At 42.3% G+C, this 27,892-nt stretch overlaps 1 protein-coding gene across 3 annotated transcripts in view; it reads left to right on the forward strand.

Moving 5' to 3' along the window:
- The window catches only part of gpc5a (glypican 5a), a 142,915-nt gene that overhangs the window by 80,547 nt on the left and 34,476 nt on the right, over positions 1-27,892 (forward strand). For 2 of the 3 annotated variants that reach the window (XM_078246973.1, XM_078246955.1), the window contains exon 8: positions 7,172-7,334. In XM_078246973.1, coding sequence (XP_078103099.1) covers positions 7,172-7,334 — 163 coding nt within the window. Of the gene's footprint in view, positions 1-7,171; positions 7,335-21,421; positions 21,526-27,892 lie in introns of those variants that run through there. The other variant, XM_078246963.1, reaches the window with a different exon arrangement.

Below are 27,892 nucleotides of genomic sequence, written 5' to 3' on the forward strand. Positions count from 1 at the left end.
CGTTTAAACAAAGTGGAATAAATGTATAAAAGTCCAAATCTACACAAAACCCGCAATCAATTAGTAAGCTGACATCATACATGGCATTTAGGAAACATTTATTGCAACGTTGGCACGGCAAGATGTCCAGACATAGTGCAACAGTAATTTTCGTTTTTTGCGTCCTGCTGCTCCCATCGTCAGCCAGGTAATATTTTATTTTTTACTAAAGCAGTATATGAAATCACATGTATTACCTACCACCATTTAGTTGTTTTGTGTTATTTAAAATATTTATCAGGGGAGCAGTGCTCCCTCTGACCCCCAGCAAACTCATGGGTCAGACCCATCTGGTAGTGAGGGCCGAGACTGAGAGCTACATGGAAAAATATGCACCAAATAAGCCACTTTGAAATGTTGCTGTTTCATGAATACAAAAGTTGTGTGCATAAATTGCTGATTTCCGCGCAAAATATGCAGTGCGTGCATGATTTCATAATCCCCGCATTTTCGTTGCAAAAAAGTCACATATATCTGTTAAAATATAAAAATGTTGCGTTTACTTCACACAAGAGCAGCCATTTTCCTCTGTTGCCATGGGAACGTTATGAAGTGACATAATTACGCAACGTGAACATCATCGAAAAGCTGCAAACCCCGCGATGAAGCCATGACGAAACCGCAGTTTTTACAAGTTCCCGCAATTTTATCGCATAAAATTGCATAAATATCCCATATATTCCATCGCATTTTTTAAGAAAACGTGCCGCATAATCAAGGATTTTTGCCCGCAACAAAAGTTTTCTGGAAGGACTGATTAAACATTTCATTTCCTGCATTCTGGTGAATTTTTATGCACCTATTTACCTTTTTCTGAATCAATGTATGCTGCAAATATCTTTATGTAAAGGGAAACATAGATTACAATCCAAATATAAAAACATAATGGAATATATTACAATAAGGCTCTCCGGCAATACAGAATGTATTGCTATTTATTCTCCTGTAGATCGACTTTTCTAATTATATCTGAGTCAGCACACATGTAGCCTAGAGGCATCATTTACTCCTCCCTCCTCTTTTGCGTCTTTTGTTGAGGAAGTAACCTCCTTAAATGTGCATATGACAATTATTCACCTCAGTGATACATTAATTAATTTTAATGGATTAATAAAGCCCACATTCAAAATGTATCCCATCTGTGCTCTCTGTGATTTGGAGGAGTCGTGATATTTTGAGAAAAATATAATAAGTGATAATAGGCTATTACAAGAATAAAGTCACTATATTATTAATATTATTATTATACTATATTTCATAAAATAATCTACCTGCACCATAGTCTGCTGTGCATTACGTGATTGCTCTGCTGATACGGTAGATCTCAGACCTCCTGACAGACTCAGAGCCCCGTTTGAGACTCTGGTCTCTGAATGAGCAAAAGTTTAGGGAAGTGGCTGTACGCTGCTCTACATCGGAGGTGGGAAACCGAAACTGTCGACAGTAGAGCGCGTCCATTATAAACCTGAAGCTGAAGGCGCGCTGCTCATCTCTATTTTTACAGCGAGAGTGGACACTAAGCGACGCACAGGTCTGCTTCAGAGCTCCGTGTGTTTGGGAAAAGTGGTTTATTTGTGATTTAAATAATGGTGCTGATGATTTTTAGAGACCCCCACAGGTGTATGATTTTACTGCTTTCATGGGAGTTCATCCTCTCTCTATGGGAGCTCAGCTCCCACTGGCTCCCACGTAATTCGAACCCTGCTTTACTAATATTTACTCTAGCAAATTTATAATTACAGTACTTGCCTCTCATGATCTTTTATTGATAAATAAGATATGTCGTTATCTATTTATTTCATATTATTTCTTAAATACTTTTATTTATGAAATAATTATTGAGGTGGTCTCCACTGGTTTGGTAAGGAAATTTCCACCAGTCTCCAAAAAAGATGGAGTCTGTTCGGTGCTCTTTCCCATTAAGCTAACATATTCAATAATTCTTTTACTATCGTTTTTAATATCATTAATCCTGGCTTTATAGTACACATTCTTTTTCTTTCTATTTAAAGTAGTTACAAAGTTCCTTAAGTTGTAATACATTTGCCAGTCGGATTCATAACCAGAACTTATTGCTGTTGATTTTGCTAAATTGCATTCCACCATATATTCCTTTAATTCCTGATCTAACCATGGTGTACTGACGCTTCTGACAGTAAACTTCTTTACTGGAGTATGCTTTGCAACTAAAAGCAGGTACAGTGTTAACCATGTTCATTATTTTAGTTTAGCGTGATAGCTTGATAGCATTAGTAAATTAGCACTGAACCCAAAGTACAGCTGAGGCTGATGGCAATGTTTTTCAGGTATTTGGTCATAAACTAAAGTATTGAACAAAGTAACATTTTGACCTGATGGTGGCAGTAGGAGAGGTCCTGGGATCACCACAGCCATTTGAATTAATCATTAGGATTCATCCTCAGGGCACGATGGATATTTGTACCAAATCTTATTGGTGAAATTACCGAAACTGGTATCAACCAAAAGAGCCATTTTCATAAGGAAGATAGAGACAGACAGACTTTCCACAATAAAAAACTCCACTTGCATTTATTTTTTACCTTGCCTCCTACAGTTTGGGCCTGGAGCCTGCTCTGCATGGTAATGCTTTTCGACCACTTTCCTAATGCTTGCTGGTGCATTCAAAGCTTCCATGGCATAAATGAACCATTTAATGTCACAGAAAACTAGCTGAATAGGTATATATAAGCAGCACCTCTTAACAAGTCAGTTTTCACAAATATGTATTGATGTACATATTGGTTTTTAATTATATGAAGCCAGTGTCTATATGGACACTATATGGCCCATTTTTCAAACTGTATGAAGTCCTGAACTAATTACAGAGCACCCAGCACGTTAGTTCACAATACCTGTTGATTGACGCAGAGTATGTGTCACAAAAGCTTTCCACATCACTTTATTTTCCACTAACAGAGTAAAGACTGCACACTTCAGAATGATTGACACAGTTGTTGGTAACACAGTTACCAACAGTATGTGCAATATCTGAATGGATTTGTTGTGTGACAGCATGAGCATAAACAAGCACAGGCACTGTCCATTTTTTAACAATTTTACAAAATGGAGAGGTGGATCACGACCAGGATAATTCTGATGAGCTTTTGTCCCTTTCTGACTTACATTTTATTTTCAGGACTAAGTTGCAGTGTAATATAAATACAGTCAAACAAAGATGACAAAGCTAAAGCTCAGAAACTATGTTCAAATAAAAGAAGATTACAGTACCATGAAGTAAGGGCAGAGGTCCCTATGTGCTCAGTTAAGAACTACTTCTACCTTTCTGCTGGAAATTGAGGTAGTCAGATACAAAGGTATTTCTGAAGAGCAGTGTTTATATGTGGTTTGTGATCTCTGTGTTGTTGAGGATTTCTTTCATTTTGTGTTCCATTGCCCCATGTGCAGTGAGTAAGATTTTTTTGGGGGAATTTTAGGCCTTTATTAGGACGGCTGAAGATTTGTGAAAAGAGAGAGAGGGAGAAGGGGAATGACATGCAGCAAAGGGCCGCAGGTCGGAATCAAACCTGCAGCCGCTGTGTCAAGGACTTAGCCTAGTACATGGGATGCACACTCAACCAGGTGAGCTATCTAAGCGCCCAGTGCAGTGACTTTGAGCAAGCATCTGTTTGGTAAAAAATAGTTGAAGAACCCTGGTTTGTTTTTTTGTTGTCTGAAGGTAATATGTTGAGTTAGCTCTCTAATGAGGAGATTATTGTCTTGGCAATATTTATATAAAATGCATGGCAGCTAAGACAGAGAACACTATATCCATCATGACAGGGTATGTCTTTCATGGAAATTGAATGTTTTGATATGTTCTATTTTTTTTAAATTTGTGGGAACTGTATAATATGATTTATCATGTGGCCATCCTGGTTGTTGTTGCTGTATATTGATTGCTCCATTAAGTACCTATTTCAGTCTTTCTAATGCTTAAACCATAGTAACTTAAATTTGCATCAACACTAGTCTATATCCACAACCTTCCACTTCCAGGATTGCGCCGTGGCCGCTGGAAATTACGCCATATGTCCTCCTTTTCAGCCGGATGTCCGTTACATTCTGCTTTCTTTGTGTTGGAATTTTAAACTCTGGTCGATTTATGAGGACTATGGTTAACTGCTCCTCAGATCCCTGCATGGTAAATCCAGACAGCTAGCTAGACTATCTGTCCAATCTGAGTTTTCTGTTGCACGACTAAAACTTTTGAACGTACACATGTTCCACCAAAACAAGTCCCTTCCCGAGGCTATTAGCAGCGGCACTGTGGCTCTGTGCGGCGTATAGCACCCATGACGATTGTGATTGGTTAATAGACATGCCAATAAACCAGAGCACATTTCTCTTCCATCCTGGACTGCTGTGTGGACTAGCCAGACCCTCCTCTGCAACACTGTGGAGGAAGGTCTGGCAATGCGAGATTACATCAACGCTAAAGAGCAGCTACAGCAAATAGGAACTAAAAAAATATCTACTAATAAAACAGGGTAAATCAGATCATAAAATAATCTCAAAATGTTTATAAAACGCCTGAACGGAACAAATTTCCATTCAATGTTAACATCTAGTTGACCATTATCTTGTTTACTGCAGAAAAGGTGTTGTTCATCATTAGCTCATGTAGTGTTAGCTCATAATTGGCGCAGCAATTTTAAGTGTGTGGGCGGTTTTGTTGAAAAGAACAATTGGAATATGGTGATCATTAACTTGCCACACACTACAATAACAGCCAGAAGCCTGCCCAAGGGTGCCTACTCAGAGCAGTTTCTCATCTGGAGATGCATTGAACGAAATCAGAGCACCTGCCAGTGTTAGACAAAGCCCCATGTCATTCACAGAAGTGAGGCTAATAACAACGTTAGGTCATTCAGGCTCGCTTCATTGTGTGTCAGAAAGAGCAGTGCAGCTGTTCGATATAATCAAACACAGAGCTGTAACTCCCCTGGCCCTGAAGAGTAAAAGAATCGAGTGGCCTGCTGATTGACAGACTTTCCACAATGTTTCCACGACTTCGGAACTAACGATTTTGCTGTGAAATATCATCAGCTAACAAAGCTTTATTAATGAATTACTACTGTTTGATGCTAACCAAACCAAAAGCACATGCTTATGTTTTCTTTTAAAACGTGTGTTATGAATGTGAAAGCAAATTCTACTTATTCATAGAGATTACATTAAATGATCGCTCTCTTGTCTCCTTTTTTGTGTTAACTTATGTTTTTTTACCCTGCTTTTATTTAAGTCACTTGTCTAATTAATAGTATTTATCTAACAATGTTAATGGTTAAGGATGACGACAAATCCAATGAAAAGACCAAAACCAACAATCCGTTTCTCAATACTTTCCTACTGTCCTACCCTGTATGTGGCTATCAGCCATAAGTCCAATGGTTCTTATTGAAGATGTAAGTCTTTTAAAAACAGGTCATGAATATATACTTTCTTTAAAAATGGATAAATAGCAATGTAGTTTTTAACAGAATACTCAAAATAGAGTAAATAAGTGCATTGTGTTGGGCACTATTTTCAGTTGCAGATTGGTTGTGCTAGTGAGTATTTACGGCAGCATGACGGTGTGTGGGTTCAACTCAAAATAAAATACAGTGTCCACGTTTATTGTAATGAAGGAACATGTCACTCAGTAGAACACCAGTCAATGATGTGTTTATATGTTGTGTATCTAGATTAATAATGTTTTGGCCACATAGGCAATGGTTGTTAATGGCATCTATTTATTGTTGATCTTTCTGTTTTTTTTGACGATAAGAAAAATTCTCCTCATATATTAAAGTTTCTAGAGAATAAGTTGTGACTTGAGACTTGACCTAAGATCTTGATTGAGTTCATATGTGTGAAAGAAAATAACATGTTTTGCTCTTACTCACACACATACGTGTATACAAAGGTTAATTTATACATCTGAAGCATTCACCTTCTTGTAAACTATAAATAAGTGAATTTTAAAGCTCAGGTAGCATATTGTCTCACATGTGCAGACTAATTATTGCAATATGCCGTTTCCTTAGCTAACGGGTCTCAGAGTCGACAGACTTTGAACTCCACATATTGAGCCCTCGAGCAATGCTCTACCTCCTGGACTGTGACCACATCAAGTTAATCTTAGTCACCACAGAAACTCATTATTCCGCATCATGTAATAAAAGTTTAGTCAGACATAAATGGAAAGACGGTCGAAGGAATGCTTTGATTGCCCAAACTCTCAATATTCTCCATCGTCTAACCTGTCACCATTACGGACCTGAGACTCCAGACAGGCTAATTACCAGCACAGATATGTCCCGTTCAGCTCAGCCATAGCAGCAACCCCAACACTTTTGCTCCCCTGCACTGAACCACAACAGTGACTAATTAGCATAGACAATACCTTTTTGATCAACATAAAGTGCTTTGTCTTGTTTCCAATGACGCACCATGAATTTAAATGAGCCAATTAACGTATGCATTTCCCCTCGTATCACGTTCACAAAGTCTTTGATTGAGATTCTGCTGCACAGCAATACAGCAGAAAGTTTAGCTGCTCTGCAGGCCACTGCGACCGGAAGGGTGAGCGTCATGTAACACATACTATGGTTTCATTGTAGTTTGTAGGTGCTGCTGATCAGTAAACTGTTGGCGTTTAAAAAAACAAAAAAACAAAAACGAAAAGACAAAAATGGAATTTAAATATGTATTTTTTATATTAAAAGCATGGGCTACAGAAAAAAATGGGCAGAATTATTTTTACAAATATGCCATTTGCAGTCATTCAGTAGATGCATAGTTTTGTATTACTTAGAGGACTGTGGGTGATTAGCAGCATAATCAGCAGGTATTTAGCATTTTCTCCCCGTTTTTCTCTTAATTTTCTGAATGCATATTCTGTACTGTCCTTGCCATGAGAGGACCTTTTTCACTTTTTCTGCTGTGAATTTTGATAGTGAATATGATATACATAAAATGTAGATATAATGCGTCTTGCAGCAGGAAACACAGCAACTTCTAAAGTGTGGGCACATAAACTCAGTTAATACTTTTAAACTGAATTCATTTTATTAAGAAATGTCGACATATTAACTAAACAAGTGTCTTTTTCTGTCTCTTTTACAACTAGCTGTTGCAGGGAAAGTCTATTCCTAAACTGGGGTCACTGGACCAGATTGAAACAGGAAGTGGAGACGCAGAGGGACGTTACAGCGGCGACTGTGATGATGAAGATGGCTGTGGTGGTTCAGGTGGTGGAGAGGTGAAGAGGAAAGTCTCCAGAGTCTCCAAATGTAAGTCTCATCTTTTCTTAATTTTATTGAACAATTAACCTGTTAACCATGTGAAGACATTATTACCCAGTTGTTATATTTTGCCCTAAGGAGGTAGAGTTATATATCAAGAATATAACATTTGAGTGGTAATTTATTCTAATTTGTACTTGTAGGATTGGGTGTAATGATTTAAATTATAATATGTATGTTTAGATCTACGATTGCATTTTGTGTTCATTGTATATCTCTTCTCTTTGTATGAGGTCAAGAGTTTTTGTACATGGTCCCTGACAAATAAACATTACTAAACATAAAACATATAATCAAAACATATAACACAGACTCACAATGAATTAGATAAAATATGAGGAGAAAAATCAAGTTTCACAAAGCACAAATAAATATAACAAGGAATACATATGTATGTTCTTATGCTTCTTAATTTTCCATGCATGCATTCAAATGCCTTTTACTGCTAATGCTAATAGGGGAGATCTACTTTTTAAAGTTGCAGAATAAAAAAAATAAAACTAGACATTCGAAGGAAAGGAAAGACTTGCTTCACTCTCCATTTTATGACAGCTATAATAATAGTCATTAAAGATAATAGTTGCTATGGGGGACATTATTGCAATCAAGGCCCATTACTTTAAAAATTATTGCTCCTCAGAGGATCAGTAACCCCTGATGAATCACAGCAGCGGAGCTCTCCTCTTCATTTTGTTACCTGTCTCCTCTCTCCTCTACTCTCCATCAAACATGCTAACAACCTGATTAATCACCTTTCTCATTTTGCCTATGGCGACAGCGAGGAAGTGGGGGGTCATCCAAACAAGCCGTTCTATCTGTGTAAATGTTTCCTTTACTGCTTGTCAGTCTGTCTCGAGGCTTTAGTAGTTCAGGCTCAGGGAAGCTGCTTAACAATCGCTCATCTAAGGCTGTGGGGAGGCTTTGACATTTATCACCCATTACAGTAGAGCCGCCCTTTCCTTGTCATGGGCCAGATCAGCCTGTCTCCCATATTTATGACCCACTGTCTGTCGTGACCTCTGTCGAGCATCTGTCCCCTGCTGCCTGACCCTCACACAAATACAGAGGATTCCCAACCTGAACCAGACCTCTGGTCAGTCTCTGCAGGTTTCTACAGTTCTTTGCGTTTATTGCTACAAAATGGATTTATTTCTTTTTAGTTGCTGTTTGGTGTAGGTATTTTTCTTTGGGTTTTATTGTTGTAGTACAATTAAATGAATTCGTAAAATATGCAAGCCAAGGATACGGCAACATTAAAACATGATGTATTATTGCTCTCGCTTACTGAAAAATAGTCTTACACAATATAAAGCAGCTTGAAAGCACGGCAAATACTTAATGTAAGTACTATCCATTATATTTTATGAACAGGAATAAAAATATTCGGTTTTTGGACTCCAGTCTTAATTGGGTCTTCCCTTTAGAAAACAAATAAAATCAGTCCAACTGTGTTTTTTGTGTTTATATGCAAGCACAATTCAAATAGAAAATATATTACAGGTGGTTTAATCAAAAACACCTCTTCAACCTGTAGGAGTGAATGAAGGTCACAGATAAACAAGCACCCACTGTCCACTGAATCATTCTCCATCATCATTGTTTGTAGCCAAGTTAAACCAACATAGACATATAACACTTTCAGGCACCAACTGGTGTATGACACAGGTTAATAGTCACGTGTTAAACCCTCATTTTTAACAAATCCTGTGATACTGTTAGTCACAAATAAACACTTGCATTCACACAATACCTGGTCTGCTAATGTAGGTAGCAGACAGAATTGTATGAGTCATCTGTGGCTAAGAGGAGTGGAAGTTAGCACAAATATCTGTTACGGAGGTATAATAGCCGAATAGCAGTCCACTTGTTCAGTCAGCCAACATGGTGTGGAATGGATTATTATGTGAATGTTAGAGATATACAGTATTGATATTTGGCTTCTGACCTCGTCATGCCCCACAAGGAAGCACTAAGCTCAGCACAGCTGAAGTAAGGAGTAATGATAACGTCCTCATATGGGGAACATGAGCTGCCAGTATGCTTCATGCTTGTTGACGTCGGATTGTTGGGGGCTGTGTTTGATCAATTCCCTAAAAGAACAATCAAACATTCAAGCTGGGTTTGAACTTTTCCCTCTAGTTCTCTTTTTTTTAATTTGCCACACAACTGTTTGCGGCACTTTTCGTGTGAACAACCGAGCAACAACATTCTCATTTTTCATCTCAAATGTTTTCAGTAACACATATTAGTGTACTGTTTAGCTGTAAACAGTCCAGCCAAAAAAAGTACCGCCCACTGGCCGGAGCAAATGTTCTCTTTTTACAGCTGAACAGTACACTAAAACATGTTTTACTGTCCTCACCCATAAAACGACTGTATAGGTCGATTGTGCAAGCAGCTTATAACGACCCATATTTACATTAGTTGTTAGGCGGTGACCTCTAGGGGCTGTAGTAATTATCGCGGAAGTAAACAAGGAAGTGAGGTGACAAAGCATAAGAGCAGCTGTCTCTGGGACTATCAGGATATATTGAATATTTCTGCAAATGACAAAACGTATTTTTTATAAAAGTTAACAACTGCTTTAACCAAGTAGCCATTTTAACCCGTTTCCCTAAACCTAAGTTGTTTTTGTGGCCAAACCAAACCTTAACCATAACATTATCACATTACGCATTTATTTTTAGTGATTTATAACAGTTTTGGAAGGCACAGACAAACCATGTAGTCCTGTCGATAGGAGCGTCAGATCTGACTAAGCTTCTGTGTGTCATTCTAGAGGTCATGCAAACAACGTATGTTGTCGGAATTTGGAGGACTTGTTGGATATGTCACTGTCTCTCTACTCTGCCCTCTGACAAGCTCATACTAGGTACACCTGCCCTCTTTAGAATGGTAACCAGTCAAGAATGACAAATGATAACCTGTGAGCATAACACTGATGGCAAACTTCTGGTAAGAAATAGAAACTGTTTTATATTTCGGTCACTTCATACAGGAAAGTACAATAATCAACATCATAAGTGCTCCGTTAACTTGGCAGTCATTTTGCAAAATTGTAATTGAAATTGAAAATTTAAGTCAGTAAAAGTTGCCCGATTACATCGTATGCTAAATAGCACATACATTGATTTTCAGAGCTCCTAGTGCATGGAGACTGGCTGGCTACTCTGTCTGGGATGCTCTGTTATCATCACACTCTGTCTCAGATCAGACAAGCAAGTAGTGCAAATCTGAATCAGCTGTGCAGAGTTGTCATCAAACACATTGTTCTCCATGGATGGAAAATGTAATTCATTTAGTTTTACATGTTGGGAGAAACCCAGTTCTGAATAGCTGCTACATCTTACTGCAGCACCAGAGTTGATGGCTACCATGAGGCTAAATCACAGTGGTGATGATACACAATTAATAAACGTAGTTAGTTTTTATTTCAGTCTGTGTTCAAAATGGAAAGTTGTAGAGACAGAAATACATTATCAAATACAACTACAAAACCAGAAACCTGCAACCATAGAAACAGGAAAAACAATCCATGAATTTGAGATAAAAACCAATTTACAGAACTTTAAGTAGCATAACTGTTATTCACAAGACACAAGTGAGTGGAATCACAGTGAGAGTAATAATATGTAATGTGGCGGTTTGTGTTCTGATCTTTTTTTACAGTTTTAAGAGTCAACAATTCTGAGTTTCAAATCTTAGACTATATAGCAGTTATAAGATTGCGTGATATATTTTCAGCTGCCATTTTATGACGAGCGTGTCAGTCTAGCTACGTAAATTGAGTACAGTGATATTGCCATCTTGTTCCAGAAAGTTAAACACCATGTATAATATAATTGGATTTCTTTCTTGGCAATTATGCATAATCCCTCTCCTTTGTATCTTTGACGTTTATCAGCAGAACATGCTGACGATAGATCAGAAAGATAAGGAAATAAAATGGGATAAGCTCAATACTGACAATACAGGCCTGATTTAAGGGATTATCCTAATTAAGTAGAATTACTGATTTATGAGAATGCGATGTATGTGACAAGAGGCAACAATGTGAGCAGTTCACCCTTTAGAATGAATGCATGTTTAGAATGTTTAGCGATTGCAGCAGGCCACTATTTACTGCATTGTACTCCAGATCGCTGAGCTAAAAATACAATTAGGCTCATCACTAGAGAATTTTTAAAAGCACATGGTGAAAGCAGAAAACTCAGGGATCCAAGACAAACCAGAGAGAGAGTATCTATCCAGAGTCTTTCATGCAATTTCCTTCCACATCAAGCCCTGTTTTTGCAGTTATTACAGACCTGCCAATTACTTCAGCAAACACACACATTCCTCTTTAATAAAATGAAATACACATTTAACACTAATGAGAACTAGCACCTTAATGTCAGAACTATTGTAATATGACAGTGTTGTGTATTGCAGCATATTACAATGCATGTAAAGCATCATAACCAGGATCATAATTACCAATTATAATAGACATAATTGGAATACTCATTAAGAAAAGCTATAATGTATCTGATGTCTGTGGAGCTGTATTGGCCCAGACTGTGGTTGTGTGCATTGTGTAAAAGGGTTAAACTCCTTTTATCTACTTATTGCACAAATTCAGATCTTGGTGTAATTAGACACCTTTACACTCCCAAATAACAGAAGATACATTTTTGCTTTGATGTTGAGATTTTCATTTTGGTAAATAAGGTGAAGCCGAAGGGTCTCAAGTATTTGGGATGAGACAATTTTCTGCTGCAGCCCTACTTTATGATTGAGCCTGATGAGATAATTATACACTTGGTTTAATCACATAAAAAGCTCACTGCTCAGATATGAATATAATAAATCAAATTTTGCCATTTTAGCCATGGTGCCTTATTAATTACTACACAGTTTTAAGACAATAACAAACTCTTAGCCCTGCTAGCAGCTCTGTGATGCTGTACTTGAGCACAGTGATGCTTTGCGCTAAATGCTAATTTCAGCATGCTAATATGCTCACAAAGACAATGCTACCATGTAGATGTTAAGCGGGTATACTGTTTGCAATGTTCACCGTTATGTGTTAGCATGCTAACACTTGCTGTTCATCACTAAATGCTAAGTACAGCTGAGGCTGATGGGAATATCATTAGTTTTTGCAAGTATTTGGTCTAAAACAAAAGTATCGGACTGGAATTTTGACCTGATGATGGAGCTAGAGGAAAAGTCAGAGGATCACCAAAGTTATTACACTTCATCCCGAAGGGAACATGAATGTCAATATATCGAATAGTTGTTGAGACATTCTCTCAAAGCCACAATTATAAACCTGTTAGTGGCAGGAGAGAAGTCAGAGTATTCACGAAAGATGTCCAGGTTCGTCGCCTGGGAACCACAAACATTTGTACCGAATTTTGTACCGATCCATCCAATAGATGTTGAGATATTTCACTGGATAATTGAAAATCTTGATCTGCTGGTTCAGCTATAAGTCAGGGGATCATCAGAGTCATTAGATTATTCATCTGGGGATCATTAATGTCTGTACAAAATTCTATGGCAATGCATCCAACAGTTATTGAGATATTTCAGTCTGGATTAAAATAGTGAACCGACCGACTTACATTGCCATCCTTAGAGCCGTGCTGCTAGCATGGCCAAAAGAAGAACACACATACACCTTCAGTTACTGGCTACATACTAGAAGAAAAATACAGGTTTTCCTTATGTTCCCTTAATCCACCACTGAATCTTGGATTTCTGTGACCTGTTAACAACGCCTCGAGTGGAGAACAACTAAAAGGTGTTTTCATGCTCCAACCCCAACAGGCAGCTCCATGCCTCTTATCTGGCCTGGCATGGTTCAGCTGCAGACACTGTGACTGCTTGCAGCGTTAGCGTTGCACTGCAAAAAGACATCTGCCAGACACTGTGGCAGCAGTGGAGACACCAATCGATTTCTAGCAAGTAAGCACAATGAGGGGAAGGGGAGAGGATGCTTTACTATTACTCTTATTAATTAATAGTGTCTCAGCAGGAGAGTATTTTATGTTATTCGAGCTTCTACCCCTCAGGCTGGTGGTAAATGACTGAATGCAGCTGTTGCATATAGAAATCCTCAGCTATTTAATGTCAAGTGATTATTTCTATGACAGCATCCAATGGGGGGGATCTGCACATATTTAGTATATACAAATTTTCTGTCATAATTTATGTTGTTTTATGTTCCAGCTCTAAATAATGAGAGATCTGAGAGATAGGGAATTGCATGAAGGCCACTTGGTTGGGCATATACAGTAATAGGCCTATCACTGGGAGCCTTGTAGTACTTTGCTGTGCCTGTTAGATAGATCTTTATCCTCATTACAGTGTGAGATCAAATTAGGTCACCTGCTGTGACTCCTGCCCTCCTCTATGCTGGTAATAATGGGATCAAAATCATTTACAGCAGTGTGTCTCGTAAGCTTTTGACCAGTGTGCCTTACTGGGTGGACACCTAGGTTGTCTGATTATCACTCGATTAAATTAACCTACTGACCTAATTAATAACTAAGTGATTCGTCAAAGACTTTCATGTGGCTGAAAGATTGTACCATTATACCTTTCCAAATAGCGCAGTTTCATGGTCAAATGCTGTATGCCAGTTGCTAAGTAAATTATGAGTATAAACAATGAAATACATTGTACAAATAGTAAAGTAAGCAGCTATTACTAAATAGGTACATTTTGATAAATTGGTAAAAAGTTACAGCTAAATGACTAAAAAATACATTGTTTTATGAACAGTAGTTCTTCAATTTACTATTGTACACTGTAGTTAGGGTTCATTATCTATCTATCTATTTATCTATCCATCTATCTGCAGTGAAATCTTAAGCAGCTAATGTTGAAATATGACTTATGATTTGGGACTGGAACTGTAGACTTGCGTAAATACATGTTTGGGTGAAAGGATATTCAAGTCACACAAATGCTCAGTGGAGTCCAGTTACTGGACCATTGCAATCTTTCAGAGCAGAAACCAGTCAGCATTAAAAAAAAAAGCAAATTGGTCTTGAAATGATCCACACCCACTGGTTGCTAGAGGTGTTGAAATTAATCAAATAATCGATGCATCGAATCGTGGACATGGACGATGCTGCATCGATAATCGGGCCATAATCGATTATTTCTGTTTACAATTTAATGTATGCCTAACAACCTTTCTGTTTACATATTCTGTTATGTTTTGCACATTCAGGAAGTGTCATGTGCTCAGTGCTGTAGTTTTATGTATCCAGTTTATTTAGTATTAGAGCACTGCAGAATGTTTTGTTTTTGAAGCTTGAAAAGCTAAGAATTAAATATCCTATATGGCTTTAATAGTAAAAATGTATTTGACGCATTAAGATGCATGGTGATGCATCGAGATATCGAATCGAATCACTGACATGATAATCTTAATCGGGAGATCAGTGAAGATTCACACCTCTACTGGTGCTGCATTTGCCGCCAAGCAGCACAAATGAACCAGTTACTAACAGCAGACTCCCACTTTGACTGGCTAGCACAAGGCAGGACAATACTGATCATGAAACATACCACACACAAGGGAATGGCACCATCCAACTACTGTCCGGCATGGAAAATCCTGTCAGACATCACAGTGTTGAAGCTGAAAGGACATGTGTGTCAATACACAAGCAACGCTCAGAGGGGGATTGGAAACTACAGCAGAGGCCCAAAGCACCAGCTGCTGAAGGCAGTGCTGTCGCTCTACGACTGCAAATTGAAACAGACGAACCAAGCACAGTCTGGATTAGACAGTGGAGGAAGCAGTATTCAGATCCTTTTACTTAAGTTAAAGTAGCAGTACTGCACTGTGAAATTACACCATAACATGTAAAAGACCTGCATTCAAAATATGAATTATGTAAAAGTAGTATTGGTAAACGTTTATTTAAGTGTCATATGTAAAAGTACTTAAAAAAGGTTGGTTGAGGTGGAGCTACTTTGAAGTACTTTACATTACTGTAGGGTAGTTTAAAAATGCATCATATTTTATATGATAATCATTGTTTTGTATGCAAAATCTTATTCTGCAAAGTAACTAGTGACTTAAAGTAGCATGGCTTTCACTGGGATTAGAGCTGGATGATTTATTACTTTATATTAATACCAAACTTTTTTGCCAAAAGTATGTTTTTAAGCAAATTGTTAAAACAAAATCATTTTTGTTTACTGGTGTGAAGAGTTTTCTGATGTACTTCGTGACAGTGATACACAGTTCATTGTGTATAATCCTCAGTTTATTTGATTAGTTTATGTGACCTTTATGTGTCCTTAAGTTTATGTGATTTTACATACATTTGATATATTGCGGCATAAATATACTCAGTTGCCAGTTTATTAGGCGCACCTAGCTAAAACGATCCCAGTCTAATCTAACAGCCCTGCAATAAATTCTACCATCATAAAGTTTCTGTTGAAACCGTTTTAGAGAGGTTAATTTTTTGGTCAACAGGTGTTTCTATTATTTGGATTTGGATTTGATATAAATGAGGGTAGGTTTAGTAACAGAAACTCCTCTCTGTATCATGCAATACAGTTCAGCAGCAGCACAAACTACACCCTCCAAAGATATTCTTATTGTCATGATGTTGATTTCAGCCATACTGCTCGGGCTGTAGACTGGATGAACAACCATAAAGCCATAAACTCAGTGCTGCACTCATGAATCCCTGGAGCGTCTTGCAGTATACAAGGTCAACAACACACTAAAAGCTTTCATCAGAAACTTGATGGACTTGTGGAGAAACAACTAAAAGCTGCTCGATCACACAAGTGCCTATCATTTGCTGCTCCATACCGACGTAATGTGTCGTCCCTGCTGCTGTTCTGCATAGGCTTTAACCTTTTAGTCAGATCACCACAAAGAGCAGATAAAGGATCATGAAGAGGGCTACCATCAGTCACCTCGTCTACATGCAAGCCATCAAGCTGATAGCAATGACATTGGGAAGCCATTCGGAGTAGAAAATGTAGCTGGGTGAAAGCAAATGGAGAGAGAATAATTGGAACTGAAGTGGTCAAACTATCAAAAGGCCACATAATAGACTGGAGACAGGCCAGCTCCAAGAACCAAGAAAGGCAGCACCTCCAAGGTACATAAGTAACACCTCAATACACACAGTATACCCCGTTGGTCAGATATTCATCTGAAAATGCTCAAACTCAAGCTGTTGATATCAAGATAAAAAAAAATGGTCACACTCTGCGGAGGATTCCACCCAAAGACCATCACCATTCTTCTGCAGCTGGAGACAGTGGAGGTGAGCGTGAAGGACACTGTATGAAACAGGAAGCATTCGTGAGTACATTAGTAAAATGGCTTCTGTCATCAGGAGACGGATGAGGTAGCTGTCAGAGATTGCCAGAAAAAGACACCATCTGCCATTAGGGGTTCCCAGAGCTTATGGAGCAAATTATTTGATAACAAGAATAAAGTCTTAATTCAGCCTTTTTGAAAAGTTTCAATCACATTTTTACTTGTGCAGGTAAAAAGGTGACATTTTCCATTTAGAAATTGCTAATTTATCATGTTAGTGATGGCACTCATCACTGTGACCTTAACTAGGCTACTTTTTGTGTTCTTTTCCTTCTTTTTTTTAAACAGACAACAGAGGCTGACTGACTGTCAATACTAGAGTACTTCTTTGTTTTATTAATTAAGCGGTACACAAGTTCAAACAACCACAGTGTCTGTCTTTGACCAATCAGCTACAGTCAGCCCTGCAAACTCTGTCCTGGACCATCAGAAAGTACTACCTCTGAGCAGGTTTTTTCACACCGGGCTCTATCCTATAGAAACTTAATTTAGTACCTGGTTCCTCTTGTTGAAACACAGGTTTAGTAACTGAGTAGTCCATCTAAAGGTTCATGGTCACCTGGGAATCTTTCTGCAATGGAAACACCATTCTATGCTCAATGCAAAATGGTTGGCCTAATGAGTGGTCTATTATTTATAAAATGGAAGAAAAAAAGAAGAAACCTTTGCAATGTCCACATTGGCCTGAAGATGAGCACAGTGTTTGGTGTTTTAAGCCCCAAATGTCGTCTTCCAGGCAGCGCTGCCTGGAAGGCACTAGGATTAGGCAATGGTTAGGGTTAAGGTTAGGGTTAGGTGTCTTAAAGTCGACGGTCGTAGCGCTGCCTTGAAGTCGACGTTGGGGGCTTAAAACGCCATCGAGCGATGAGCACACTCCACAGTGACAGACAGTCCTGTATCATTCAGTGTTTAGGAATTATGTTTCAAAACTCAATTTCATCTTTATACCACAGCCAAACAGTTTGGATTCTCAAACGCTCTGACAGCAGAAATAAAACCTCTATATCTTATAGCTTTATCTTGAGCTGAAAAACCTGAGGGAAGATAGTTAATTCTAGACCTCACAGTTCAGGAGTTATTGGCCAAACATGCACACTATTTCTCAAAACACCGCTGGCTGTTCTTTGTAACTTTTTCTGCTTAACTAGTGGTGGAGAGCTCGGAAACCAATCCAAGATTGGTTGCTCTAAGACCTGCAGTCAGAACAGAAGGACATTTTTCAAGTTTGGTTTAAGCCCTAAAGGCTTCAACAACTATATGGAGATACAGAGTAATGAAAGTCAGCTAATATACTCTTAAATTGGCAGGATTACCTACAAAATTAAAGGCATCTCCCATTAAATTTTAGGCTTAATCTGTTCTTCAAAGCCATGCATGGGATTGAGTATGAGCCTGGTGTGTGGTAACTTTGGACCTGTTTTTTGTGTGTTACACGTTATGTGCTCTATTTTAATCAATCAATCAATCAATCAATCAATCAGACTTAATTTATATAGCACTTTTCATACAAGCAAATGTAGCAGCCCCTATAATATTGCTTTCTCATCCATCCATCCATCCATCCATCTTCATCCGCTTATCCGGGGTCGGGTCGCGGGGGTAGCAGCTCCAGCAGGGGACCCCAAACTTCCCTTTCCCGGGCCACATTAACCAGCTCCGACTGGGGGATCCCGAGGCGTTCCCAGGCCAGGTTAGAGATATAATCCCTCCACCTAGTCCTGGGTCTCCACCGAGGCCTCCTCCCAGCTGGACGTGCCTGGAACACCTCCCTAGGGAGGCGCCCAGGGGGCATCCTTACCAGATGCCCGAGCCACCTCAACCACCATATTGCTTTCTCAGTTAAATCTAAATTACCTTGACATGCCACATATATGATATGATACTACCTTAAACAACATATTAACCCCATTGCATCCCACTCATCCACAGTTTGAGGTTTTAACTTCACTGTAGGATTAGTTTATGTAATCAGTCTCTTGTGACTCATCATAAATGCCTCCCCCGTTTGCTGTGGGCTTATCTTACTCATATGGATAATCGTGCACCTATCTCCAACTCAGCCTGCTTTCAACAATTGGAAATGCTAGATGTGAGTGACTCATCACAACAGTATATTTTATAAACATAAAATTAGGTAGGTAATGTAAGCAATACTGTCTGTGAAGCTGTGCACTCTGACAGGGTTAAACATTTAAAACATCTGCGACTTTGTTCATCACAGATTAATTGACTAAGCCCCAGATGCAGGGACAGTACCTTTGCAAAATAGATAGCGGAGATCACAGACATAGCCTACTGTATGACCAGACAACTTTATACTTTCCGAATACTTTTTTCTTTGTTTTATGTCCTTGTTCAAGTACACAGAAAAAGCAGTATTCTGTCGCTGCCTGTTTACCAATAAGAAAATGTGTACCCTTACACATAAGTAAGCTGCAAAACAGGACAGATGGAAGCATACAGATTAATATCGCTGTGTATTAACATATGGTCACAGCTCAGATTAGATTTTATTTCAGATGAAATACACACATAGTGTTTGTGGTTTGAACCTCATTTCCTGCTCTATATCAAACCATGCTTGGATGAAAATGAAATTCACATGCTTTCTGATTTGACATTAATAATATATAGATAATGACATTTTTATTGTAAGATAAAGGAAACCTTGCATTTTCTTTATCATTTACCTTCCAGGTGTTTGTGTATTGTTATGCAACACTTTTACCACAGTAAGTTGTCATTATCTTTAACGACACATTACTGTTTTTTAATCGTTTTCTCACACCGTGCATGATTTAATGGCTGGCTTAATGAGCTGCGGCTTGCATGTGAAAGGACATTTCATCCTGTTAATGAACCATGAAAAGGGCAAGCACACATCGTTGTGTGAACTGTTTAATAATCAGCTTGGTGTCGGACACACAGCCCGTCTACCAAAAGTCTGCTATATCAATAAGCACAGATGCTGGACGTTTCATTAAGACAACTTATTCTCTGATGGCCCAGCAACCAATCAACACTGACCCTCTTCCTACTGCCTACTACTTCTGCTGTCTACTTGTCTTTCCGGCTCTTACTTGATCTTTCTGTTCTACTAAATAGATGCTTTCAAGCCTACTGTATTTACTGGCCACAGTTTCTCTGTTGCAAGCTTAGATGTGAAACCCGACAAAAGTTTTCCTATAATGATTTACTTTAATAAAAAAATCGAATGACAATCTTATTTAATGAGACCATATCTCTGAGCTTTACTCTGATTTTTTACTAGTTTACTGTTGAGATGGTTGCAGTTGTGCATTTTACTTCCACCAATGCTGACTGAATTATGCCTTTGTAACACAGTGGGCACCATTCCATATTTAGATTTAACTTCTAAGTTTCTCATTAAGTTGACCTTATAGTCACTCTCGGTAAGTTACAAGACTAGTAAGAGTCTACAGCCATGTGTGATGCTGTACTTAGGCACAGTTGCTTTGAGATGAATGCTAATGCTAACATGCTGATGTTTGTTTATTTATTTATTTATTTTTTTTTAGATTATTTTTTGGGGCATTTTCGGCCTTTATTTTTGACAGGACAGCTGAAGACATGAAAGGGGAGAGAGAATGGGGAATGACATGCAGCAAAGGGCCGCAGGTCGGAGTCGAACCCCGGCCCGCTGCGTCGAGGAGTAAACCTCTGTATACAGTATGGGCGCCTACTCTACCAACTGACCTATCTGGGCGCCCCTAACATGCTGATGTTTAGCAGGTTTAATCTCTGCTATGTTTGTGGTGGCCTATGGTGGCGCTAGATTAAATGTCAGGGGATCACCAAGAATTACAAATCATCCCTGGGCGAATGTGTGTATCACATTACGTGGCAACCCATGCCAGTAGTTGCAGAGACATTTCACTAAAAACTAAAAATGTCAACCTCAACGTGGTGCTATTGAGGAAAGGTCAGGGGATCACCAATATCAGTACTATTCATCCTCTGGAGAACATGGATGTCAGTTCAAAATGGCATAACCATACAATAGTTATAGATAGATATTTCAGATATTTCAGTTTGAACCAATGTGGTGGACTGACCTGTCAACTGGTATTGCTACCCATTGAGCCACACAGTTAGCATTGCTCAAAGAATTTGTGATGTCCATTTTATGATTGAAAGTGCAGTTAGAAAATGGTTGTTCTAAAAAAATAAAAATGCATTTGCAATTGGTTACCACTGTAATCGGCCATTTCTTCTGAGAGTTGTATATTGCAGCTTGTGGTGAAATGAAAGTAGACTTTGCATGACCCACACCACTTATCAGCATGGTGACATATGACAGGCAGGTTTGGTCTCCTTCCTCTTCATGTCCTCTGAAAATTTCACTCAGCCTTCAGACTCAGACCTCCAAGGTCATCTTTAGATGTGCATCAGCAGCCCTGGCCGACCCACGCGCTGCTCTCCCATCATCCCTCCTCTATGTCTGTCTGCCCTGCCAGGCAGAAAAAACCTATCTACTGTATGCCTGCTGCAAAAGCCCTTAGCTCACCCTCTTTCTCAATAGTATGCACACCCACAACCACAGTTATACACAACCATGCATGGACACACACACACACACACACACACACACACACACACACGCTGACAGAAACACGTCAGGTGAACCGGTGAAAATGTGAGTCGCCCAACAGGAACAAGGTGTCTGAATCTACTCAGGCTGATGTTCTGTGTTGACCTTCAGTGATAATGGATGAGGAATCATGGAAAAGGCTGATATCCAGGCAGGAGACATTGCTGCAGCAGCCCGGTGTTTGTCATGGTCACGAATGAAGAGGACAGGTTGGATGATGTTACACTTTGAGGTTAAAGTGTGGTTGTGATTTATTTCGCAGCAGCAGTTACATTATCATTAAAAACATGTTTTCTCAACGGACCCTGGTCTGGCTTCAAATAAATACAATTAGATTTCTTCAGCTTGTTAAAAAAAATATAGCTTTTGACTGCCATGTCCTAGGTTTGCATCAGTGCACTGGAATAAGAACGATAGTTACGTTATTGTAACTCCAGATTCTATGAGTATAGGCGTAGCCCTCTAAGCCACGCTATGGGTTTATCCCTTCGCGCATGCGCAGTCGTGAAAATTTTTATTTCCCGCCCTTGCGTACCGCTCGGGCTTCAACTACGTCCGCAAATACTGTATCTAAACAGAACGGACCTGTTGCTCTGCTCCCAACATAAGCTTTTTCTTCAGCTAATGTAACTGGAGCAGGTGGCCCGGAGCTTAGAGGGCTACGCCTATACTCATAGAATCTGGAGTTACAGTAATGTAACTATCGTTCTATTTTGTATAGGCTTCGCCCTCTAAGCCACACTATGGGTTAGGGCGAAGCTGATGTAGTCAATGCCACCTGCGACCAGAGCCCACAAGTGGTGGCCTAGCTGGCTGTAAGGCCCAAGTTGAGAGTGCAGGCATGCATGATTGGTGAGGTAATACATGATTGATAATTATGGGACGCCCGAGGTCCCCCCAGCCACCCAGAGGGGGGGGGGATCCCAGGCAGTACACATGCAGCGGCACATATCATGATTGTAGACGTGCATGGTAGTGCTGCATGATAGTGACAAAATATATACATATGTACATAAAAAATATATATATATATATGGGACGCCGCTCTCCTCCCGGCACCCGGCAGCAGACAGAACACATACGACGGGGCATCATTCGTTGTTGAGTGAGGATAGGACCAAGTGAGTCAGAGAGGGCTCGGACATATCCCGCAAATAGAAACGGATGAAAGGGCATGGGGATGCCCAAGAGGCCGCTGTGCAGATGTCGGCTACTGACATGCCTCTGAACAGAGCTGTTGATGCCGATAGTGCCCTTGTAGAATGTTCCCGGATGCCCTGGGGGGGCGCCGCCCCCTCCGTGTTATAGGCCTGGGTGATAGCCTCGCACAGCCAGTGAGACAGACGCTGTTTTGACAGGGCCGCTCCTTAGGAGTGTTCCCTATAGTGAACAAACAGCTGCTGTGTCCGCCTTATGTCAGCCGTGCGTAAAACGTACTGTGATAACGCATGCACCGGGCACAATCGGTGGGAAACCTCCTCCGCGTCGTTGTTATGAGGTGGGGAGAAAAAACCTTGGAGGGAAAAAAACCCTTGACTGAAAGGAGTTTGTTAAAATTTTTGGTGTGAAAGAAGGTTTAGGCTGTAGGGTGGCTGCGCTCCCGTCCCCTCCCGCTCCCGAAACTGACAGCGCGCATAAGTCGCTCACTCGCTTGGCTGACATCAGGGCAAGGAGAAGCGCCGTTTTTAGAGACAGCAACCTGAGAGAGGCTTGTGCCAAGGGCTCGAAAGGAGGCTTCCCCAGAGCTCGAAGCACCAGGGCAAGATCCCATTGGGGTGTGAGAGAGCGCACGGCGGGTTTCTGTCGTCTGACCCCTTTCAAAAAACGCTTTACTAGGGTATGCGCAAAAGCCGTTCTCTCTCCATAGCCTTCGTGGCAGGATGAAATGGCCGCTGCGTAGGCTTTGACTGTGGACGGATCCAATTCATTATCTACCAATGTTTGGAGATAAGTCAACACGAGAGGCAGGGAACACGATATAGGGTCTGTTTTCCTCTCTGTGCACCAGCGCTGGAAAGCGGACCAACGCGCAGCGTAACACGCTGTTGTAGAGGGGGCTCTCGCGCTCTGAATAGTGCGCACCACGGCAGCCTAACCTCTGCAAGCGTTCCCGCTCAGCAGCCAGCCCCACAGTCGCTGGGTTATCACCAGGGGGTGAACGATAGTGGGATTCAATTTCCATTCTTTGCGAGAGGGCCCTCCCCTCGACATTAGGTCTGCCGCCTGGTTTAGTATCCCGAGGATGTAAACAGCCTTGAGGGACAGCAGATGATTGTGCGCCCACAGCAGAAGGCTCCTGGCTATTTCCAATAGCCGGGCCGAACGTACGCCACCTTGGCAATTTATGAACGCTGCTGCTGTAACATTGTCTGTTTGTACGACAACATGCCTCCCCACTACCACTGGGGCGAAGTGCTTTAAAACCTTCAGCACCGTGGACAGCTCCAGGCAGTTTATGTGTGGGAGAAGGGGAGGTGGCCATTCCCCTCCCACCACCTGTGATTCGCACATCCCGCATCCGTGTACACTGTCACATATGACGTCACCTTGCCCAGGGGAACCCCAGCTGACAAGGTCCGGGGGTTCCCCCAATATGACAGGTCTGACTGCAGAGAAGGGGGGATGGTCAGCATTCGCCACGTGTGGCGTATGGGGTTGATGCGCTGACGGAGGAACAATCTCTGGATTTTTCTCATGTGGAGAAGCCCCAGGGGTACTACCATGTAGCCCGCGGACATCATGCCCAAAAGGCTCATGACGGACAGCGCTGACACCTTTGCGCGTGGCGTGGTGCGCGACAGGAGAGAGATCAGCGTGTCTTGCCTTGGCGTTGACAGCCTGGCCCTCATAACAATCGAGTTTAGCAATACGCCCAGATAAACTATCGATTGTGTGGGAACCAATGAGCTTTTCTGCCAGTTTATGGCGAAACTCAGTGTCTGCAGGTGCTGCAGAACTGCCACAGTGTGCAGCGCTGCCGTTTCCCGAGAGGGAGCCAGGATGAGCAAATCGTCCAGATAAAACAGGACTCTGATGCCTTTTTTCCGCAATGGCTGAAGTGCCGTCTCCATGCACTTGGAAAAAGTGCGGGGGGCCAGTGAGTAACCGAACGGTAGCCGGTTGTACTGGAAATGAGCCCCTTGGAAAAAGAAACGCAGGAATTTGCTGTGCCTGGGAATGATTTGGATGTGAAGTATGCATCTTTCAGATCCACAGATGTAAACCATTCTTGGTGGCGCACGCATTCCAACACATGTCTGATAGTCAGCATGTGGAATGGACGCTCCATGACGCACAGGTTGAACTGGGACAGGTCGAGGATGGGGCGTAACCCACCTGACTTTCTTGGAGTGAGAAAGTAGCGGGAGTAAAATCCCTCGTTCACCTCCCCCGGAGGAACGCGGGAAATTGCTCCTTTTGACAGCAGTTCCCATAGTTCTGACATCATGGCGTCTGATTCTGCCTGGGATGACACATTTGTCTCCAACACGCCCGCAAAGCGAGGCGGGGGGGAGGCGAACTGGAGTGTGTAGCCCCGCGATATCAGCTTTGACATCCAAGAGTCCATGTGTGTCAGCCTGATCCATGCTACGCTGTGCTCTGAGAGCGGGGCGCGCATGTCTGTGTGTTGTTCACAGACATGGCTAGCAAGAAGCGCAGAGCCCGTCCCGCCGCTGGGTGAGATCATGTCACCCAGCCCATGGTAGGCCCCTGTCGAAAAGGGTAGTGGGTCATCGTCGTCCTAGGAGGATACCTGAACAGCGCTAATTGTAGCGGGTGGGCGTTTGCTCCTGCTGTCTGCATAGTGAGAGAGCGGTGAAGCTCCGCGAGTAGCGGTGACCTGGTGTGTGCTTGTGTGAGGAACATCTGTCATGACATCAGCGTAATGTTCAGTGGGAACAAGGGCTGCTCGGTTGAAGGGAAACTGCTCTTTAGAAAGACTGAAGTGGCCCTTAAAAGGGCCGTTGTGTTTCCAGTTTTCAACCGTGGAGGGACAGATGTTCCCCGCGCCCCGTCATTGCCACCGTCACCGTTGCTTGCTGGGTGGCTCCGGGGGCGGGTTTGACCAGGTGGGAGCCGCCTTCATTGTCCTTGAAACCTTCATTGTCCGTGAAACCTGCCGGTCAGGGGCCGGCTGCCGCTGTGGGGGGGCAGGCGGAGGAGCGGAGGTTGAAGCCTGGGAGGGTGCAGCTGCAGTGGAGGCTGTGGGGCGTTTCCTCTTATGGCGGTTGGTGGAGCGGTGGCGCTGGTGTTGGGGAGCCGCTTTCCAGGAGCCAAGCCGCTGTAGCCGCTCCGCTTCCTCGGTCGCCTGGTGAAGGTGGGACGTGGCTGTCTGTAAGCGAGGCCAAAATAGTCCATCGGGAGCTATGGGGCTGTACAGAAGCTCACGTCTGACCTCCGTGGGTAGCTGAGACATGTGGAGCCAGATATTTCGCTGGGCCACAGTCTGCCACGCCTGGATCCTCAACAACGCCACTGTCGTCGCCGTGGTGAGGGTGATGGCGGTCATGGCTTTTCCGATCTCCGTGGCCAGTTCCGGAGGAAGCGCCTCCGGGTTGGTGGCCATGGCGGAGACAGCGGAGGCTAGCAAAGCTATGTTGTTTTGCGCCGCCAAGCCCTGGGCCGCACATTGGTGAGACCGGTCAGTAACCTGGGCGCAAACCTGATCCTGGGGGGACGGGGGGGTCGGCTTCCGGTGGCCGAAAAAAGTAGCCTTCAGAAGCAGGATCGATGCCAGGCTCTGCTCTGGGGGGGGGACCAAAGGGAAGCCTGCCTCTGTGTCGCCATGAACCCGTGTGAACGGGGCATAGCGAGAGACTGGAGCCCTCAGTTTCCCGGGCAGAGAGAGAGCCTCCTCCACGAATGGCCGAAGCTCCGTAAAGCGGGGCAGAGTGGAGCCCGTTTGGACGGTGGTTCCTGAGAGTAGACGTCACCGCTCAGGAGGCCGCGAGTGGGGGCTGGAAGCTCTTCCGGGACCGCTATGCCTCTCTGGTCCGCCGCCTTTTTAATGATGTCCGGCAGGTCCAGAAAAAGAGCCCTGGTGGTGGAGGGTGGAGCCACAGACGGCAGAGGGGAAGACCGCTGAGGCAGTGCCCCTGGCCGTTCTGGAGACGGGGAGAGCCGTAGTGGGAGGGCATCGATCCCTGTCTCGAGTTCCAGTCCTCCCAGTGGGGAGGAATGAAAACCAGTGAGGGAGTCGTCATTTGGGGGAGACGAGTCATCGGACTCGTGCCCGTCGAAGACACCCTCTTCCAGCGGTTCCAGGGCGTCGATGGTGTCACGTCGGTCTGCCCAGCTGCCGTCCCCCTCTCCGTCGACCTCAAAAGCCAGAAAAGTGTCCGCCCGCCGTTGGAGCTCTTTAGGTGGCAGCCGGGCGCAGAACGGGCAGGAGGCATCGGAGGTGAGAGCCTTGCCGGCGTGAGAGGCGCTGAGGCAGGTCTCGCAGCAGGGGTGGAGGTCCGGCGAAAAGATGTAGCCGGTCTCGCAGGAGGAGCAGAAGCGGACGCCGCTGGAGCCGGAGGTCTTCATAATCTTCTTCATACTGCTTGCTTGAAGAAAAAGTGGGAGCACCAGTTACATTAGCTGAAGAAAAAGCTTATGTTGGGAGCAGAGCAACAGTTCCGCTCTGTTTATATACAGTATTTGCGGACGTAGTTGAAGCCCGAGTTGTATGCAAGGGCGGGAAAGAAAATCTTCACGACTGCGCATGCGCGAAGGGATAAACCCATAGTGTGGCTTAGAGGGCGAAGCCTATATGTGCCTATAGCTCAGGATGCTTTATAAAACTCTCCATTTTACGTAGTTTCAAACCTGCTCACACGTGATCCGTTCTTTGAGTAATAGTGACCATAGACAACATACTGTATTGGTCAAACGTTCCAGGTATTACTTTTATTTTGCCTTTTAAACTAACTATATATATATATATATATATATATATATATATATATATATATATATATATATCTCTTATTGGACATAGATAAAGAAATATCCCAAAATAGGCCTCGAAGTTTATGATACTGATAATAATAAATCAGCAATCAGTGTTTTCTTTGAGAAATACCCTCCAAAGATTTTCTATTGGGTTCAGGTCTGGAGACTGGCTAGACCACTCCAGGACCTTGAGATGCTTCTTACGGAGCCGCTCCTTAGTTGCCCTGGCTGTGTGTTTCAGGTCGTTGTCATGCTGGAAGACCTAGCCACGACCCATCTTCAATGGTCTTACTGAGGGAAGGAGGTTGTTGGCCAAGATCTCACGATACATGGCCCCATCCATCCTCCCCTCAATACGGTGCAGTCGTCCTGTCCCCTTTGCAGAAAAGCATCCCCAAAGAATGATGTTTCCACCTCCATGCTTCACGGTTAGGATGGTGTTCTTGGGGTTGTACTTATCCTTCTTCTTCCTCCAAACACGGCGAGTGGAGTTTAGACCAAAAAGCTCTATTTTTGTCTCATCAGACCACATGACCTTCTCCCATTCCTCCTCTGGATCATCCAGGTGGTCATTGGCAAACTTCAGACGGGCCTGGACATGCGCTGGCTTGAGCAGGGGGACCTTGCGTGCGCTGCAGGATTTTA

This window comes from Sander vitreus, chromosome 1 (assembly GCF_031162955.1).
Source record: "Sander vitreus isolate 19-12246 chromosome 1, sanVit1, whole genome shotgun sequence".
In the NCBI taxonomy this organism is placed as follows: Eukaryota; Metazoa; Chordata; class Actinopteri; order Perciformes; family Percidae; genus Sander; species Sander vitreus.